Here is a 20039-nt window from a genome sequence, read left to right as displayed (position 1 = left end):
ATTTTTATGGGTGATTTCAAATTTTGTGAAAAAAGTATATGAGATTTTTTATGATGTCAGCATTTTTTGACGTATTTTAATTTTTACCGACAGCAGAATAAATATCATCTTCCAAAATATTTAAAAACTTTTCAACAAACACTTCCGAATCGTTAAAACTCTGTCTCCAGTCAAACTGTTGATCGCAGGATGAACATAAAAACGACTGGACATCTTATCTATCTCCTTTGTATTTTTCTGTAGAAAACTTCTGCTAGCAGTGCAGCTTCGTTGCCGCCTCGTTAAAATCATAAAATGAAACAATAAATTTTGCTGATATACCTCTTGGGAATACCTTACTAACAACGTCAAAACTTCGACGAAAATCTCTGTTGTTCTACTCTTCACAAGTCTTTTATCTATATCATAACAAAGATAGCAGAGGCAAAATCATCGTCAGATTCTCTAACCTCCGACTAATATTATGAAATTCTGACTTAAAAGTTTTGAATAGTTTTAGAGAATGTCACATTCAATGACATTCCTATTTTACAACCTTTAAACTTGGGCATACCATTCTTTTCAAATCATAAAAAAATCATTGAAGTGGTAAAAGTGATTCAAAAAGTTGAAATTCTGCACTGTGAGTGAGTTACGAGTAATTTCAAGCTCTTTTAATCATTTTAAGTAATTCAAGGAATAATTTTGTGACAGAATACTGTCGGATTTTTTAAAAATTTGAAATACAGGCGGCAACAAAGCTCGTTTCAAAGAGACAATAGAATCTCTGAAGCAGGAATTTATTAGACCGCGCTACCAGACAAGGTTAAACCTTCCAGTGTCGCATCCCCTCAAAGAGGAACTGTCAAGTTGTTTTAAAAAGGATTTTTATTAGTTGAGTTTGCTGATATACCAGAAACTTTCGCGTTTTTCGCAATTTTGATCCTTTTCGCGACAGTTTCTGCCAGGTAAGAAATTAAACCTGAAAAACAAACATACATTGACTTTTACGTTCACTACTACTGAATCAAGAATATATTCTTGATTGAATACAGTAGATATACAACATCTATAACTCGAAAGTCTCCTTAATTCGAGCAAGGTTTCTTGTCCCTTTAGCTAACAAACTCTTACAAACCAGCGGCCGATTTTTTCGGGGGCGCCGAAAGGCAAGAGTGGAATAGGGCGCCTCTGATTACTAATTTTTGTTAACTTTAAAAAGAGAAAAAATACCTTAGAATTGTGGTACTTGATACGCTTGCGTCATTTATACAAAGATATTTACTTTAAAGGGGGCACCTCAAAACTTTTGAAAACTGTCTCACCAGCTTTAGTCAACCCACCACGCTGCTTAAAATTTTTCATAATCCAGACAAGTTTGCGAATCCCGAGGGTATTCAAGTTTCAGGAGAATTCACTGTAGGTCTCCATAAATATGAATTAAAGATTAAAGGTTTTTTTCTACATAAGTGTTCCCACTTCATATCAGTCACATGTTTCATAACAGGACAGTGTCTGTCTATTATTATATTTTGCTGATATAAGCAAAAAATGATTTTCTTTTCCTCTTTCTGGCCAATCTTGCTCCACATCCGTGTCAATTCAATATCAGAAAGCAAACGATATCACTCTTATTTAAAAACAAAACCTTTAGATAAAAATATTGAATCTTCTTACCACTTTGCCCATTGTCTGCTTTCTTCACTTTCAAAGACAGGGAACATTTTTTGTGTTCGTTCCAACCCATCTTATGAAAATCCACGAAAAAAGTTCCATCAAAATATCTCTTTCCAGTTATTCCTGCCGTCAGGGCAGCTCCTTGTGTTCGCGAAGAGAATTCTCCATTATTGAAACCAACTCTCATATCTATGGCGACAAAAAAATGCTAATTTGGGAAAGAAAGACACTTTGCCAAAAAATATTGGACATTAGGTGTTTTAGTAGTAAATCGAGGGTCAAGGGATTGGTGCTATTAAGGTTGGAAAATGTCAGCTATGTGCAGACTGAACATAATTAAAATTAGTGAGACGACTTCAAAAATCCCCTTCCCAAAACATTTGACAAAAACTTTCGCTAAAGCACCCTCCTTCCTCGGAATCGAAAGACATCGCATGTAAAAGTGCGCAGTACAGATCTCCAAAAATATTGGTTCTTCTTACAAGAAAAGTGTTATATAATGTATATGCTGTGCGTATAAAATATATAAATAACTAACAACTCGAACAGATACGAGAAGAAGGACTCATCGGAAGGAATATAGAAAACTAAGCGATGCTCGGAATCAGAATACTGAGATATGACGTTTGGAAGTTTGTTTGTTTTTAGTCTATGCATCTGTTGAACGCCTTTGCGTTACAGCCAATGAGATTCGACTTATAAGAAGAAGTATCATGGGATAGAATTTGGTGCATTTCGCAGCTTCAAGTGCCAATGGAAATTTAAGAAAGCCTTATCCGAGAAATACTTATGATTAAAATTAACTGATTATCTCCAAAGACTGCTTTTTGAATATACCAAAAAAGTGGGCATAAAAAAACAAGTCCATATTTCATTCTTAATTGACGATAGATCGAAAAAAGATGTGCAATCACGATTTTGCACTTTTATTCTATAAGTATTTTCCCGATTTTTTGACAAGTTTTAGCATTGAGTCTAAAAGTGAAAGGGAGATATTAAGATTTTTTGATTAGTGGTATTATTCGACTTGTTCAAAATACCTTAAAATTGACGTCAAAATAAATTTTAGAAGTAACAGCATAACCTATTCATCTAATCTAACCAAGATATTCGTATATTAAAAAAGTTAAATAGATATCGTAGAAGAAGCACAATACAGATTGTTTTACAATTAACAGTTCAACCAAACAACATTTTTATACAATGTCCTTCTTTATCACGAACAGCCTGCAACCGGGGACAAATTGTTTGAATGATCTACGGATCTCTTGAACTTCTCCTGCAACTTCCGGCCAAACTTTTGGAATTTGTCTCTTTAATGACTCTTCATCTTTGAAAGCACGATTAAATCGATTCTCATATACTTTCCTTTCAATCCTATCCCAAAAATAGAAATCCAAAGGATTATAATCCGGTGAAGCAGGTGGCCAATCGGTGTATTTGATGATGAATCGACTTTTTAACTGCTCCTTTAGAAAATCTTGTACCAGGTTTGAGCGATGAGATACGAAGATTCTTCGCACTGACGATCTCTTTATTCCCGTTATCTTTTCAATCTCTCGCGGTGATTTGTGTGTTCCAGGTGATTCTTCCTGCGAGCAAATCAGTTGCTCAACAATTTCTTCGTTTTCTGCAGTTGTTACAGTTATTGGGCGGCCGGAGCCGGGTTTTCTGTCCATGGTCCCGCTTTTTTTGAATCGATTAATGAGATTTTGCACAGAACTTTTATACCACTTCTTCATGGGGTGCTCTTTACAAATCCTGTACGCTGACCAGCCTTTTTCGATATAATCATTCTTTATGACAGCTTTATCTTCGTTGGAAAAAACCATCTTTACGCAAGTAAAACTGCTTTTGACTGAAAGTCAAAGTTTCAGTAAGAACATAGTCACAAGAAGAGAGATAGTCTGGCAGCGCTCGGGCCGTCCTTAGTGTTTTTGCCTACGGCTCTTAGCGATGTTGAAAATCGAACGACGGCCCAATGAACATACAAAATCAAAACAAGAAGCGAAGCGAGCGGGAGGCAAAAAGTTAAAAAATGGCTTCAAGTTCAGTTCAAATTAGTGCAAATGATTTGGGTTTTTTTGTAAAGTTTTTAGAAGAAGAGGGTTTGGAGGATTTTGAATTCACTTTAGAGGAAGATGAAAATGAGTTGGTAAATATTTATTTTTGTTTTCATTGTGCAAGAGTGTTATACACAGTATGTTTACTTTTGAGACTATTATAGTTTGGTGGTTCGTGCAAAAAGGGGAAAAGTTTATTGTTCGGTAAATTTACAAAAGCCAGTCAACAGTGACAGGTTTGCCTTCTTCATTTCTTAGATTGGCACATCAGATGAGAGAAGAGAGATTCATATATGTTCAGATTGTGAGAAACAGTATAAAACCAAAAGTGGTCTTAAACGCCATCAGAAGGCAAAACATGAAGAAACTGTTCCAAATATGGACATATTAATATTCAAATCAATCCTTGTTAACAGTATCAAAAAATTAGCATCTGATGAGGTTACACCAGTAAAGGCTAAGCAGGAGCTGTCTGGATATTCATTTTCATCTGAAGAGTTGCAACAGTTTTGGTCAAAGTTCAAGCAGATAATATTGAATTTCAACGGTAACGCAGAGAAGTTTTTTAGCAATTTTTTTCAGTTTACTCTTCCCTCCCCAAACAGCCTTCCAGTCTTCCCCAGGTTAACCAGGCGAGTGTCAAACCTTCTTTGTAATGAGTTGGCAATTCAGTGTTTGGAAAACCTAACAAAACTTCGTGTTGTTGGATCGTCAGTTCCAACCTTTAAATGGACAGACAAGGCCAAAGAGGTTGTTGAATACCTTGCTGGTTATTGCTTTAGAGAGCTTTACTCTAGGCTCCATCGCAAGAAAAAGTCAGCGGAAATTAAAGCACTCATGGCAATCCTTTTATCAGCAAAAATTGACCCTGAGAGTTACTTTGGTCAAAAACAGAGGCTTATAAAAATCCATGACAGAGGAGGTTTGTGGATGGTTAATAATAAAGCCTATAGAATTTTCGAGCTTTGTGAAGAACACTTTCACTATGAAACATATGGATTCAAACGATTTATTAACGCCAACGAAATGACAGAAAAAATGATGAAAAATGCAGGTGTGAACAGCAATTTTAAGAATCTGTGCATTCAAGCCAATGTTTTTGCTGACAAAGAGTATTCAAAAAATTTGCTGGAAAAAGTTATGCAGCTTTATTTTCGTGTTCGCTCCCATTCAAAGGCTAGACAAAGGAAGGAAACTGCAAAGATTGAGGCAAAAACAGCAAAGAAGAAGTCAATAAGAACTGAAATGAAGCGTGCCGAGGAAGATAGCAAATAGAATGGATCAATATTTTATTTTCTGAAATTTAAAGTTTGTTCTGGTTAACAGTGGAATGTAGTTATAATAGAATTGACAGAAACCTTCTATAAAAGTTGTATATATTTTATTCTTTGATGATTTAGGCATAGACACTATGATTTAGGTCTCTCATTGTTTGTTTTTTAGGAAATCACAATGTGCAGTTTAGTGGGCTAGTCATCCCTAGAAGTGCTTTTTGTGAATTTTTTGAGTGTTCTTGGTTTAGTAAAATTGTTAACATGTCTATTTTTTAAAGCTGCTGTCAAAGATTTCAATTCTCTTAATAGGCTCTTATTTCCCAGAACTAAAGCATGGTATGTTAATTTGCTTTATTTTCAATTGACCTTTTTTTCAAAGTTGAGGAATGTTCAGGGTCAAACCTGTGTTAGGTAATTGCTTTATGCACACAAAACAGGTAGGTAGTAATTGGCACTTATCACCTAACAGCCAGCAACTCCTCAACTTTTTTTTATTTACTTACCTAGATGTTTTATTGCCTTTCTTGTTCAATGATTTGTTTAAAAAAATGCCACCAGTCGAAACTGGATCTCCTATTACAAATAATAGGTGTTTTACATTAAACTAACGTGAATGTGTTATGGCTGTTTCCCTAAAAAGAAAAATATAAGATAAGAGTTTGAATTTAGAAATTTATCTAGTTTTGATTATGGATATTTTAATGACATATAATTTTATTTTTGTTGTACTTACTATTTTGAGAAATTTCATTTGTATTTCTTGTTCAATCATGCTTGGAAATTTTAACTATCACGGGAAAAAATCAAAAAAAAATTTACCGCGACTTTTTAACGAATTCACGGTGAAAAGCTGCAATCTTTTAATAATCCACGATGAAAAGTTTAAATTTCGCCGTGAATTGTTAAAAGATTGCAGCTTTTCACCGCGAATTTACTAAAAAGTCGCGGTGGATTTTATTGATTTTTTTCCTGTGTATAGTCATGAAAATGTACATAATCAACTAGATAAATTTTCAAAATTTGACTTAGGTGTGATAAAATTTGGTTATTGTCTTACAAACCGGTTTTTTCCACTTTTTCCATACTATACCTAGTATTTTTTAATGTTTCATATTAAATTAATGTTTTTATTTTGTCTCCTGTGCATGGTTTACACAGGTATAGATTCTGCTGTATCAATGTGCACAAAATTTTATATTTTGTGTATGCTTTTACCACAGAAACTTTTAACTAACTAGTCCTATATTTTCTGCATTTTGCTTTTTAAACAGATTCAATATAATTGTAATATTTACAAGATTAAGAAAAATATGTTATGTTATTTCTCATGCAATCATCCTTGAAAATTTAGAAAACTTGCAAGGGTGAAAGACACTAGAAATATATTTTGTATATTTAAAATAAATTCATATAATTACAAGTGCATTCATAATCTTCAAAACAGTTTCTAATGTGATACATTCAATATTATAATAATAACAAAATTGATCCATAATTTAAAATGCAAGTAATGGGAATCGAACAAAAACTCTAAATCTCTGATATATGTGAAGACTTAACTGAACATGCGTGGTAATGCATCATGCACTAAAAACATGCATTTTAAACAAAAACTAACCAAAAGAATATTACACAAACAAAACCAACAAATTTACTAGCTTCAAAAAAAGTATATTTTAAAAGATGGATAATAAATATTCTCATAAAATTTTAATATAACAAATTATCAACCTTTAATTGACAGTGCTATTAACAATAACGGCAACCAAAATGTGTAAAACAATTAAATGTAAAAAATATAAAAGTATGACAAAATATAAAAATTCAAAATATAAAAGTAAAAAACGTTCTAAACTAAGTACGGGGTTTCTTGCGGCCAATTTAACATTCATTTTTGAATAGCTTGTCAGAAAAATATGGTCTGGAGTGATTTTATTGAGGTGTCGGTAGCAAGATAAAGAATCCTCCATGTAGTAATCTTTTATGTGTTTCCATAAAATGTGTCCACCATCTTTAAACATAAATCTAGTGTGTCCTTCAGATCCTGAGTGTAATAAATTATTCCTAAGAGTTTTCAAAAGATGAGGTATATCGGAGAAAAAATAAATAAAGGTGTTCTCATCTTCAGCATAAATGTTTGGTGTCCTATAAACCACTATGTCTCCAGAAACAAAGCCTTTGTGCATTTTGAAAAAGGTTCTGTTTGGTGAGGCCCCATCAGAAGTTGCTGCAACAACACGTAAGTTACAGGACATCTCAAGCAAACATACAGCCTTCCAAAATAAAGGAAAGATTTGGAATGAAGTTACTCCTTTTGTTGCAAATGTTGCAAAAGAAAATGATAGTGGGTTGATCACACTTTTCACAAGAAAAACCAAAACATGTGTGGCAAGATCATCACAGTTTTTAAAAGTAGCTTCATTGAGAGATTCATCACCAAGGTCAACATAACCAACAAGTTCCCCAGTATGCTTATTCCATACCAAATCTTCCTGGATTTTCATTTCGTCAAACGATAGAACAACAAAACGCTCTTGATTACTGAATTTTTCTGTTAACTTAGTCAATCTCTCGATAGTTTGCTGATTAAAACCGGTCTTTGGACGGATGTAATTGCGATAGTCTCTCAATGTCCTCTCTGAAGGAAGGATGAGTGCCCCAGTTCCATTTTTCTCATCATAACGAAAATATTTGTAGGCTGAAGGTGACTTGGCATACAATGTTAGACAATATTTGATAATCATTGGATGGTACCTCACCTTTAAAAGTTAAATGTTTTGGAGCTTAATTTCATAAAAAAAATTTTTAAGCAAAATTCATGTATGCAATGCAAATGACAAAATTCTAATCTTGTTTGATAAAAACTTGAACATGCAGGTCTAGATAGAGTATAGCTATAATAAATAATCCAAAAGGATACTTTTATCTGAAATATAACAGCAATTATTGCAAAAATAACATAACTTACTTGAGTTGGGTGTTGCTTTAAATACTTCATTTGTTCTTCCCAAAACAATTTCATAAATGGAGAAATCCTGCGTTGGTCAGTTTGATCGAATATAGATTTTAGATCTTGATGTAATTCTTTGTTAACAATCACAGATTTTTGATCAAGTTCATTTTGTAAATAGCTGATCTGGTTTGTTAGATCTTTATTTAGGGCCCTTTGTTCCAGGATTGTCGCTTTCAACCTAGCTACTGATGTTGCGGTTATAGGAGCTTTAAGTGGAATGGGTTTTGCTTGCATATTTTGCTTCATTTTCAAGGCATTCATTTCCTTCTTCTCCAAAGAAGTACAATGCGTACAAATCTTAAGTTGGTGTCCAACTAATAATGAGCAAAATGGGCTTCTGTAAAAGTGTCTTTCAACAAGATTTTCAAAAGCATCAGGAAGGTCTGATTGTTTCACTGTTTGTAGCTTTGAAATTGTGTGATGCCTGATTGCATCGTTGTTAACCAATTCCAAATTACTGATTCCCACACATAAATTCATGGTTTCAAGCTTTGTTAAGATTGTGTTGATTGGCATAAGCATTATAGAAAAAGGGCAGGTGCTGAACCATCCAAAAACTCTTAATGTTACCTAAAGTTAAAAATATAATTTACGAATGATTGGTCATGCATGGATTGATCATGTACGTTAGCGTATAATATGATTGATGAATAGGAAAAATTTAAAAAAATATATTTTGAGCATGCATGAATTTAACTGTAGAAGCGTGCAATATATCTTCATATATCTTCAATATAGTTCATAGTTGTACAATACTCTAAAAAGCCTCTATATATAATGTACATTTTAACTGAATACTGAATACCTACAAACTCACCTTTAAATGACAGTCAACGACTAAATCAAATTTTGGAACTTGAAAGCGTGAATCAAAAAGACGAAAAGTTGAGAACTGATCTGATAATGAATATTGCCAATTATTGTTGATGCTCATTGATGCATTCAGCAAGAATTGACGATATGTGTAAATGGAAAAAGTTTTGATAGATGTGGATGGGATATTTGCAGGTTGGTGGTTTTGTTCTCTTTTGACAATGGAATTAATTGGGCGGGGAACGTAAGTTTTGTTTGACATGTCAGGGAGGTTCAATGTTGGAATTGCATCCTCCTTTGGTACTTTTCGTGTTGCATCTTAAAATTTAAAATCAAAAAATTTTCAAATTAAAAAATACATGCCCTCTTATATTAGTAGCTCCTCAATCACTATGATATAATATCTAACCTAATAATGTTGAAAATTTATTTCTATCTCTTACAAAAATTAGACCTGAAGTAAAACATGCATTTTAAAATCTAATCTAATTTCTTTAAAATTAATTTCCATCTTTTACAAAAATAAGACTTCAGGTGAGCATGCATCAAAAGTAGCTAATTAAACAAAAAATTAAAAAATAAATCATGCTTTATATACTTACAGTGATAAAGAGCATCAGGTTCGTAGTGTTTCTCACAAACCCAAACTTTGCTTGATTCAATCTTCTTACTGAATTTCTCATCGACAATTCGGCCTTTCAAAATTTGAGCCAAAAAGTTTTGACGCCATTCAGGCTTTGTAAGTGGTGGGATTTTGAATAATCCATACTTATTTTGATTCCGACAGATCCCACAACCAACGATGGCACAATTTTCTCCAGGCATGAACCTAAATTTTGTTAGATGTAAAATTCACTGAAAGGGAAAATAACAAACCATATAGATACTATCAACCTAAATATACGTTTTCTTCCTTCATTTTGTATTTACTTTTCATGTTTATAAAATTATACATGCCAACCTACCATCAGCTGAGTACCCTCCCTGCCATGCATAAACTTTCAACTTTAAAAATTTGATCTGGAAAGTAAAAAACTAAAAAAGAAGATACATAAAAGTTTCTTCTGGATATATATGATCCCTCCCAAGTCAATAACTTTTATTAACAACTCCAAAACAGGTGAGCTAATAACAAAAATACACATTTATTTTGCAAAAGACAACCTCCTCCAAGCAAAAAATCAGCCATATTTGTTTACTTTTTGAAGGTCCGATGCCCTGGGCACTAGTATGTTCGTAAACAATAACATCGGCCAATCAGATTGCTTAGCGCTGCCAGACTATCTCTCTTCTTGTGACTATGGTAAGAAAAACGCCGGTTTACTTTTTTCGAGCGCAATAGAACGACATCTATTGAAAAGAAGACCTTCCATTGCAATTCTCTCGCGTTCAACAAGACCACTCGAGCTAGCAAAAAAAAATTCATGGTATCGTTTAGTTTCTACCCTGTTCTGATAATATTTTCACTTGACGTCAATTTTCAAACAATTTAAAAATAGATAGGTCCCTGAAATATCTTCTAACTCTCTTTTGAATGCGTGAAACTTTCTCAAACTTTCACAGAATTAATATAATATCTTTATTTTTTTCTATCCAAAGATGCCAGCTAAAAATAGGGAGGGGACTTAAAAAAAGAAAATTAGAAATTTGGACTTGTTTTTTTTAGCCCACCCGGTAATTGCGGTAAAGCGTTAATAAGAGTACTCAAACGATCGATATGACATAAAAAGGCACAAAATCGAGACAATGTTGACGCCCTGAAGTGTCAAACGTTAAGTTTAGTTCGCGAAAAATCTTAAAATTTCGCTGATGATCTGGACCCCAAAATCTAATCCCCTCCAAATTTTTTCTCAATGAAAGAATTTAGTTTCAGTGGGACGTCTCGTCATGCTACCACGCCAATTACTATGTTCTCATTACGATCACGAAAATCACACAAAAATTTGGTGAAGAAATAGCAGAAATCACGCACACATCTCAAATGTTTCCTCTAAGACGCAAAATAATTTGATCACGATATCACGTAGCCTGTACCAAACCAATCTTCACAGGAAAAGTTTTAATTTAATGGTGGGGTGGGGTCGCTTTTCGCCAAGGCGTTTATCAGATAACCAAAGAGTTAAAAAGATCTAGATCAAATAATAGTATTAACCTCTAGCCATTAAAATCGTTGATGATCTGGACTGAAAAACTACATAATTTAATTTCTAGTTGAGTTAATTATGACGTGTACGACGAGGAACGCCATTACACAGCGACCGTAGCATGAAGGTAAAGCATCCGGCTTAAGTGCGCAAGGTTGTGAGTTCAATCCCCAGCCGGGTCATACCAAAGATTCCCAAAATGGTACTTGGTGCCTCTCTGCTTGATGCTCAGTAATTAAAGAGACGGGTCAAGGGTAAATGGAGAAATCCAGGAAAAGGAGTCTTCGCGGGTAGACAGCTATACGAAAGAGGAGCCTTCGGGTCGCCCTCGACTGCGGTCGCAAACTTACTTTTTATACAAAGATTTCAATTTTTGACAATGTGAGCGTGAGAGATTTCACTCCATTTGCCGGGGTTTCTTTACAAAGTGGTTGAAAGTTTTATTCTTGAACTAAATTATTTTAAATGAAAAATTCAAGAATTAAAATGTATTTGAAAGAGTTTTTCCCCTAATTTTACGTTTTTGCAACTCAAACGTGGAAACATATGTGATAATTTTCAGAAAATCAAGTTGCAAGTAATATTATACACTGATGTCACCCAGCAAATAAGTTGGAACCCTCTTAATTTCCCTTCTTCAAGTATGTCGAACCTTAAATAACAGACCGCGACAGTGAAAGAGTTAACGGAATGAAGATACTTGGCATCTATCTTCGCATCTTAAGTCACTTAAACAAATATATTGTGTCAAAACAGACTCAAATTGAGGGGTGGATATAGCCCAAAGAATTATAAGCCACCTGAGTTCATTTTTAAAGTTAACCTAGAGTGAGAATTTAACAATATGCACATACATAGATCATACAGTGAAATAAATTGAATCACGAAGTGTTTAAGAAAATTCGACAAAAATTCGGGCAAAATATCGAAAAAAACGGCTTTTAAATTAAATGTAACACACAAAATATATCGAGTAGACAAAACGAGTTATTTGGCACCGAGATGCAGAAATTTTCATCTGAAACGCTAAAGCTCTGAGGGTCGGGATAATTTTCAACATCTGGAAGATTTACATTACGGAATTTTGCAAGACCGCGTCAAGGATTTTGCAGTGGGAGGCTCACTTTCAGAGATTAGCGGGTCCAACCGAAATATAGTTAGGTTTACGCGCAAGGGTAGTTGAACCCGATTGGGGATGCGTCACACTAAAGGCCGACAATTAATCATCTCCGATGAGAGATTGACCCGCTCCTTTAGAGCTTTAGCGTGGGCAGCCGCCAATCCACCATCGTAATATCAGAAAACAAAACGAGTGAGAAGCGGAAATATTCTAATGTGTCGATAGATCTTATTTCTCTTTTGAAACCAAGGTGTTCATTCAAAAAAATGTTTTTCTAATTTGAATTCAATAAAAAAAGATCATACAGATTATCTTATCATTTTAATCTTTTCGGCTATTAAAATGACCCATACATAGTGTGTCAAAATGGGAAAATATGCTTAGAATTGCTTGTCCTACGGACTTGTCCTCGTTTGTTTACTTGATTTTTTCGTGCAAATTTACATGAGATCAAAGCAAAAGCTAAGCAAAAAAACTTATCCGAAAACCGTGTGCTACACGGTGTTTCATGCTGGTGAATGTTCAGGCTACGCAGTATATTGTAGATTTTTTTTCAATAGATTCTTTCAATAGATAGGCCTGAAGATTGTCACAAAAGTGTCATGAAACTGCCAGTAGCAGAATAAAAAAGTGTCTTTTCTTTCTGACTATTTCAATAGATAGAATTTCGATTTATTAAGTATCAAAAGCACTTACATCCGGTTGGACAATCATAACTGTAATACACATTATTTCCCTCATTGCAAGTTCCAGAGCAAGATCTTGTGTATTTCTTGACAGAATCACCCGTGATTTTATGATTATGACAACCAACAGCCAATGACCAAGAACTCCATTCGCCTTGAACTATTGACAAAAGAAAGCAAAAAAAAGGATATGATTGTTCGCTTTCTTACCTACCTACATAAAAACATTTTGACAGTAGACCAGCGGCCGAGGTAGTGAATTGTGTCACTTCGTAGGGCACCCCTTAGATCAGGGCAAATTTTTGATATTATGCTCCTAATAGGGTGTAGTATTGACAAAAAAAATTTGCCCTTTGAATCTCCTGCAGTTTTCGAGTGAATCGATTTTTAGTTAATCGATAGAACTTTTTGTCCATTTTTCGAGTTCTTTTGTGGCATTTCCTATTGGGAAAAATAGAAAAATTTCAACTTTTTGTCTCTTTCACAAATTTGGTCAAATTAGTCACAGAGTTTTCTTTATTTCCTCCTGTTTAGTCCCGCTAAGGATCCGAGGGACGAAACTCGAGCGGTACCTACCCGTCTGCTCGTAACCTAACCCCCCACCACGCCCTTTTTGAAATAGCTAGACCACAATCATGGACAAAAGGTTTGTAGACTTCTGCAATATTTGCAAAATACTTCAATATCGATCAAAAACAAGTTCCCAAGAGGTTCTGGGTGCTTTCCAAACCAAAGTCTTTGAAAGTCACCCACTGCAGTCTAACGAGGCCCGGAATTCCCGAGTTATTTTTTCCGAGTTAAAAAAACCGAGTTAAAAAAAAACCGAGTTATCCCGAGTTATGACGTCATTTTTGGAATTTAGTGACGTCATTTTTCATTTTTTAACTCGGGGAATTTTTGCTTCCTTTAACTTTCCGAGTTATTTTCCATTTTTTAACTCGGGGATTTTTGCTTCCTTTAACATTCCGAGTTATTTTCCATTTTTTAACTCGGGAATTTTTACTTCCTTTAATTTTCCGAGTTATTTTTCATTTTTTAACTCGGGAATTTTTTCTTCCTTTAGCTTTCCGAGTTATTTTTGAATTTTCAACTCGGGAATTTTTGCTTCCTTTAGCTTCCCTTTCCGAGTTATTTTTCTTCATAAAAAAACACCAGCTTTAATCTATTGATCCCATACCAACCTAAATCTAAGACATAACCATCCATTACCAACTATAAAAACCTTAACCTGCTTAATAAAATGAAAAATCAACAAACAAGTGAATAATTGAAAAGCAAGAACTGAAGTTAAAACCTGCTAGATAAACAAAGTGTAAGCCTTTCAAAAATATTACAGCATAAATACTGTGTAAATCTCAAAAAATACAGCAGCATGAGATAAAGCTATTTCAAAATTTATATTTCCTCCCTATTTCATTAAAGAATACTGTAAGTGACATGACAAGATTCTCAGAAAAATTCACTGAGTCCTTCCCCCTTCACTGTAAAAATTTTGAATGAATCACAAACAACGATTATTGAATCAATTATTTCACAGACTATTCGTAGATTTTTATGAGAGATGTTAAAAAATAAATAAATAAAACTGTCCAGAGTGCACACACTCACCAAATCAACTTACAGAAAAACATTCGAAAGTTTCCCACGCGCGTGTGACCTTTGCAAAACATTCGAATTATGAATCGAATCTTTTTGTGTCATAAGGCTCTAATTAGACTTTTTTTTTTTTTTTCTTTTACTTGATTGGTCAAGTAGACGATTTTTTTTTTTTTTTTTTAAACATCATTAATCTCGGATTATATTTCATATATACTTACAATAGGGGCAATTAATTAGAGTAAATTTGGTTTTATAAATAAATAAAATAAATAGACTTGCGGTTAAAAAACGTTCCGGGGGTCAAATACGCTACTTTTTCAAAGTGGAAAGTCTTTAAATGTTGACCTGAGGGTATATTGTTATTCGAATGTTTGCCCCCGTCTTTTTATAAAAACAATTCGAACGTCAAACCCCATTCTGCGCAATGTGAAGTGAAAGATACTGGACACTTGTTCGAAACTGAAAAACGTGCGATGCAAAAATAAGAAGAGAAAACGTGTTGTGTTCATTTCATAATCTTGACATAAAGTTTGTCGCCATTGCGCCATTAAGTTTGCCATGTCGATTGAAAAGAAATTTAAAGAGAGATGAAAAATAACTCGGAAAGCTAAAGGAATCAAAAATTCCCGAGTTAAAAAATGAAAAATAACTCGGAAAGTTAAAGGAAGCAAAAATTCCCGAGTTAAAAAATGGAAATAAACTCGGAATGTTAAAGGAAGCCAAAAATTTCCCGAGTTAAAAAATGGAAAATAACTCGGAAAGTTAAAGGAAGCAAAAATTCCCGAGTTAAAAAATGGAAAATAACTCGGAAAGTTAAAGGAAGCAAATAACCGAGTTATGAAATTAAAAATGACGTCACTAAATTCCAAAAATGACGTCATAACTCGGGATAACTCGGGTTTTTTTTAACTCGGTTTTTTTAACTCGGAAAAAATAACTCGGGAATTCCGGGCCTCCAGTCTAACCACAAGGACTTGTTAAACTGGCTTACACCAGTATCAAAACGCTGATTTTTTGCTTGTGGTTCCCTCAAAAGCAATTCAAAAGCAATGCAACGACTTCAAAAGTGTTTTTCTTAACTTCCCTCCCCTTTCAGACACATTAAAGAGTCATTTTGCTCTATTTCTCATAATTTTTTTACTGAAATTTCATTTGTCTACAACCTTTTGTCCATGATTGCATCAAAAAACATGCTTCATTCGGTGTATATCCAGTAATTTTCAAACTAAGTTTAGCTCCGCAGAAAATTTAGTCACCGTGAATTTACCTCTTGTTGAAGATAGAACAATGAAAATCAGGAAATAAAAGAAAAACTCAACCATTTTTTATGAATTCTTCTTCAAAACTCGACAGTAAAAAAATCATTAAAGATTCTTATTTCAAAATCACGTTAACTCATGGTAACGGCGAACAAAAATATTTGGAAAAAATACTAATTTTGAAAACTATTTTTTTACTCGTAAAATTTTAATCAAATATCAAACTATTTTATTTTCCATACATTAAATGACATGAAATGTCAAGACAGTGTTAAAGTTGTAACATAAAAATCGGAATCTCTGCCTTCATTTCAAAATGACAAAATCTTTCCTGGGGATCTGTACGGTATTCATTTAGTATACATTTAGTCAATATCCTTAATGAATATATGTTTACATTTTTACATATCATGACGTCTTTAAAAAATAATTTTTCGTCTCGCATAATTTTATCACCATAGGAATCATCTAGTTATTATTCATTTTCTGATAGGGCCATTAATTTTATTGCATAACTGTTTCATTCTCTAGAGCTTTTATTCATTTAATTATACAAAATTTGCAAATTGTGTACGATGTTTCCAATTTTTAGTTTAATTCTATACTTGACTTACGTAAAGTTTCGTATTTATCAAAAATTCAAAATTTTTACATATCTTTGAAATATTTAGTTTATACTGCCTACTAGTTTTCCGCAATACACTGACACACAGTTTATCGGATCAAGGCGCATTTAATCCGGCGTGACCAGCAAATTCTCACCTTATCCTTGTCATCTTTATAATACACTAGCATTATTACTACTATTTGAGTTCGCTCGAATGGGCTTTTCCAGAAAATTTTTTTACCGCCACTGTTGAGGATACACGTTTTTTTTTATAAGAACAAAGTATATAAGAACATAAGGCATGGCAGAAATATTAAGAACATATTGAGAACATTTTAAGGCTTTGTGGACTCGAAAACACCCAATTTCTTAGGAAATTGCACAAAAATACTCACAAAATGGTGAAAAGAAGAACATTTTAAGAACATTTTTAGGCTTAAAACTCAAAAAATTTAGGACATCGGAAGGCTTTCAAAATTTTCGACGTTCTTATAAAAAAAAACGTGTATTGATTTTTTGAAGTATCGAACCCCGTGGATATCCTACTTTATTGGTAAAGACCCCCTGGATATCCACTCTTAAAAATATGCTGAGCCCTCTGGATATCCTCTCTTATAAAGATGCTTACCCCTGGATATCGTATTTTTAACTTGAAAAAACACTTAACTACCTAGATATCAGCTCCCTTGTAGATGCTTTACCCCCTGGATATCCTCTTTTGAACAAAAATCGTTAAAACCATCTGGATATCCGATATCCTCAACAGGAGGGCCACGGACTATTTCTGGAAAAGCCCAATCAAATACGAAAAAAAGTATGCAAAATGATGAACCGACAAGAAAAATTTAAAAAGTAATACCTCATATTTTTAGTTTCTTGCTAAGTAGCTACTTTCCAAATAAATAATTCCATGGAATTACGGTCATTTGCCTCAAGATGTCAAAATATGTCCGAAGTCTTTCGGGGATCATATGGTAATGTATATAACATCCCAGCTGACACACAACGTTCTTTCAGCATTCATCTAACGTTAAATGGACGTTGTGAACGTTAGATGAACGTTATAACAATGTTGTGTTCCAGCTGGGATCGATTGATATGTAACACCTCCTTATTAGAAATCTCAAAACATAAATCATCGATAAAAAAAGAGTTATATAAGCATCGACACCTTAGAGCTTTTCCCATCTAAATTCTTTGAACTTTAAAGAGTGGACATTCCACTTCAATTTGTAACTATCACATGACATGTCGTTTTAGTGTATGACACAACGCATTGATAACGACCAATTAACTGTTTGGTTCATCATCGGTTCATCAGGCTTTGGTGATTTGGTACAATTCGATATCATGTTTGTGATTGACAAGTTCGTCTTCGGTACAAAATGATTTTAATGGGATTTCTTTCCCAATAAGACCCCACTTCTTCAACAGCATTTGTAAACAGTATTTTTCGCTGGAAAATAAAAACATCGCAAGTAAAGTGACATTTTAATTGAAATTGCTTGTATCTTTAAATATAGTTGAAAATTTGCTGGAATAAATAGAAAACTTTTTCAAAAGTTGCGTCTCCCACCGCTAAATATTTTTTCAAAAACTTTTTCACCCAGGACATTTTTGTCGCTAGCGAAAAAGCTTCATGCAAGAATGGGAGAGTTCCGATTTAAGCGTAATATAATATAATGGACATACCTTCTGACTTGGTAAGCGGTTATAAAGACACAAGAAGGATTTCGATTCAGTAAGAATGAAACGGTGAAAATGATATCTTCGAAATCTAAAGGTAAAACGAAAAGATGATAATAAAGTAAACTCATATAAAACCAAAGAAGATAATCTGAACTATGAGATAGAAAAATTCAAGTATAGACGATCGCTCAGCAGTATCCATGATGACGCCACTATGCCAAAAAAATGTATCAATCACGCCATCACGCCGGAAATATTCTTTCATCAAGACATCACATCAAGAAAATGCTCTTATCAATCACGCAGGGTATAGTTTCTTCATAAGCTTTACTATAGAAAAGTATTCAGTTTAATTTCTGGTTTTACTTACTTCGGTGAAAACTTTCTAACTGACCCACCTTTTCTGTCGTAAAAACAATCAGATCCCAGTATGGCATCAACATTCTCTAGGTTAAGTATCTGCTCATCAACCAAGCCCCAAGTTAACGGAATCACATTAACCATCGATGTCTTAAGATTGTTGACTTCACAACTTTGACGACAATTTTCGAGACAGTTAGGATAGAACTTAGCATCAGAAAGTGTAACCTTTGCACCAATTTTCGCTGCTACGATGCCAGGTAGTGATGTGCCTGCTCCTAACTGAAAACAAAAGAAAAAGGGCTTTATATCATTATGAAAGCGAGCCCTCGATTTGCGTAACGGTTCACCTCACCGTTACCATATCCCTTTACTTTATCTGATGTTCCGAAGGCGGATTAGCGGCCGCCCACGCTGAAGAATTAAAGGAACGGGCCAATTTCTCATCGGAGAAGATTGGTAGTCAGCTTATGTGTCGCATCCACGGTCAGGTTCAACTACCCTTGCACTTAAACCTAAAAATAATTCGGTTAAACCCGCCAATCCGTGAAAAAGAGGGCTGGGTTACCAGGCCTCCCGCTGCCAAATCCTTGACGCGGTCTTGCAAAATTCCGTAATCTAAACCTTCCAGGTGTTGAAAATTTAACCGACCTTCAGAGCTTTTAGCGTGTCGGATGAACTGGGTGTCTAGTAATAATGTCGACTATGTTATTTTCTAATTTACCTTAGGTTCTCGACCATAATAAAAAATATATAAAAAGACACACTTCCTTTAAATGGGAAGCTCGATCCAGTCAAATAGCCAAGTAATTAGATAAATATCAATGAATCGCCTCCTTCTACATATTCGATTGTTTGTATCCGTGATGGCGGAAATTACGTAAATTAACAAAACATTACGAAAAGACTCGATTGGGTATTAATAACCTATCAGACATTCCGATATACAGAGGACTACCGTAACTACCAGGACATTGTACTACAAAACAATCACTACCGTAATAAATTTGATACTTAAATCAAAATTTCAAAACTATAAGTGATTTTAAAGTGCTTTAAAGTACAGTTGGAATAATACAGTAGAATTTTTATTCTGAGTTTGAACGAGATTCTTAGACTTAACATTTTAGGATCGCAGGATCTAAGAGCCCAAGAATGTTCCAATAACGCTGAGAATATAGCCTAGAAACCACGTTCAACCCCCTCTCAAATCGAAAAATCCAACGAAACAAAGTAGAAGTGCCGCCCGAGTGTTAAATCCTGAAAACAGTTAGGTTACCCACAACTGTCAATATATTTCGACAGTGATTATGTAGTAAAAAACTAAACTATGACCGATCAAAGAACATAGATAGAACTCTAGGTCTAACTGACCATAGAGCAGCTGTGATTACTATTTATTACTAGACTTAAAGGAATCTCAAATGGAAAAAACTGACTTTACCTCGAGCACATTTTTGTCTCGGAAATTCTCTTGATTATTGAAAATAAATTTTGAAAGCACAGGCGCTGACGGCCAAACGAACATTCCATGTTGCGGATCCACTTTCTAAAAAACATTTAAAAAATATGATATTAGCCTATATTGTTTTGTTAATTTTGCTTTCTCAACATAAGAGGCTATATTAGTTATAATAAAGAATAACTCTAACCTCGGGGATTATAACATCAAGTGTTTTCAAAACATTGTCTTCTTTGTTAACAAGGTCTTCTAATTCAAAGTGAAAGTTCTTTTTGATTTTCATTGGTTTATTAT

The 20039-nt window shown here is 34.0% G+C and overlaps 3 protein-coding genes across 4 annotated transcripts; 1 reads left to right on the top strand and 2 right to left on the bottom strand.

Annotated features, from left to right (window-relative positions):
- Nucleotides 1-1662: 1662 nt before the first annotated feature.
- Nucleotides 1663-20039, bottom strand: LOC136823275 (histone-arginine methyltransferase METTL23-like). Of its 2 annotated transcripts, none has more exons than XM_067079455.1 (7): nt 19936-20039; nt 19728-19832; nt 18322-18565; nt 17927-18011; nt 17094-17690; nt 12780-12929; nt 1663-1845 (listed from the first exon to the last, which is right to left on the bottom strand). In XM_067079455.1, exons 1-5 carry the CDS (start codon nt 20026-20028, stop codon nt 17552-17554), a joined length of 666 nt encoding a protein of 221 aa, XP_066935556.1. In that variant the 5' UTR covers nt 20029-20039; the 3' UTR covers nt 1663-1845; nt 12780-12929; nt 17094-17551. The 2 variants fall into 2 exon arrangements, with proteins under 2 accessions (XP_066935556.1, XP_066935557.1); XM_067079456.1 differs by having other exon boundaries at nt 17406-17690.
- Nucleotides 3565-5015, top strand: LOC136823274 (uncharacterized). Its single transcript, XM_067079454.1, has 2 exons — nt 3565-3811; nt 3978-5015. The coding sequence occupies exons 1-2, from the start codon at nt 3695-3697 to the stop codon at nt 4992-4994; spliced, it is 1134 nt and encodes a 377-aa protein (XP_066935555.1). The 5' UTR covers nt 3565-3694; the 3' UTR covers nt 4995-5015.
- On the bottom strand, nt 6514-10114 carry LOC136823273 (uncharacterized). Its single transcript, XM_067079453.1, has 4 exons — nt 9422-10114; nt 8824-9137; nt 7962-8576; nt 6514-7752 (listed from the first exon to the last, which is right to left on the bottom strand). Exons 1-4 carry the CDS (start codon nt 9642-9644, stop codon nt 6727-6729), a joined length of 2178 nt encoding a protein of 725 aa, XP_066935554.1. The 5' UTR covers nt 9645-10114; the 3' UTR covers nt 6514-6726.

Source organism: Clytia hemisphaerica, unplaced genomic scaffold (genome assembly GCF_902728285.1).
Source record: "Clytia hemisphaerica strain Z4C2 unplaced genomic scaffold, Clytia hemisphaerica genome assembly, whole genome shotgun sequence".
In the NCBI taxonomy this organism is placed as follows: Eukaryota; Metazoa; Cnidaria; class Hydrozoa; order Leptothecata; family Clytiidae; genus Clytia; species Clytia hemisphaerica.
Note: the sequence above shows the minus strand (reverse complement) of the source record. Positions and strands in the feature narration are given on the sequence as shown.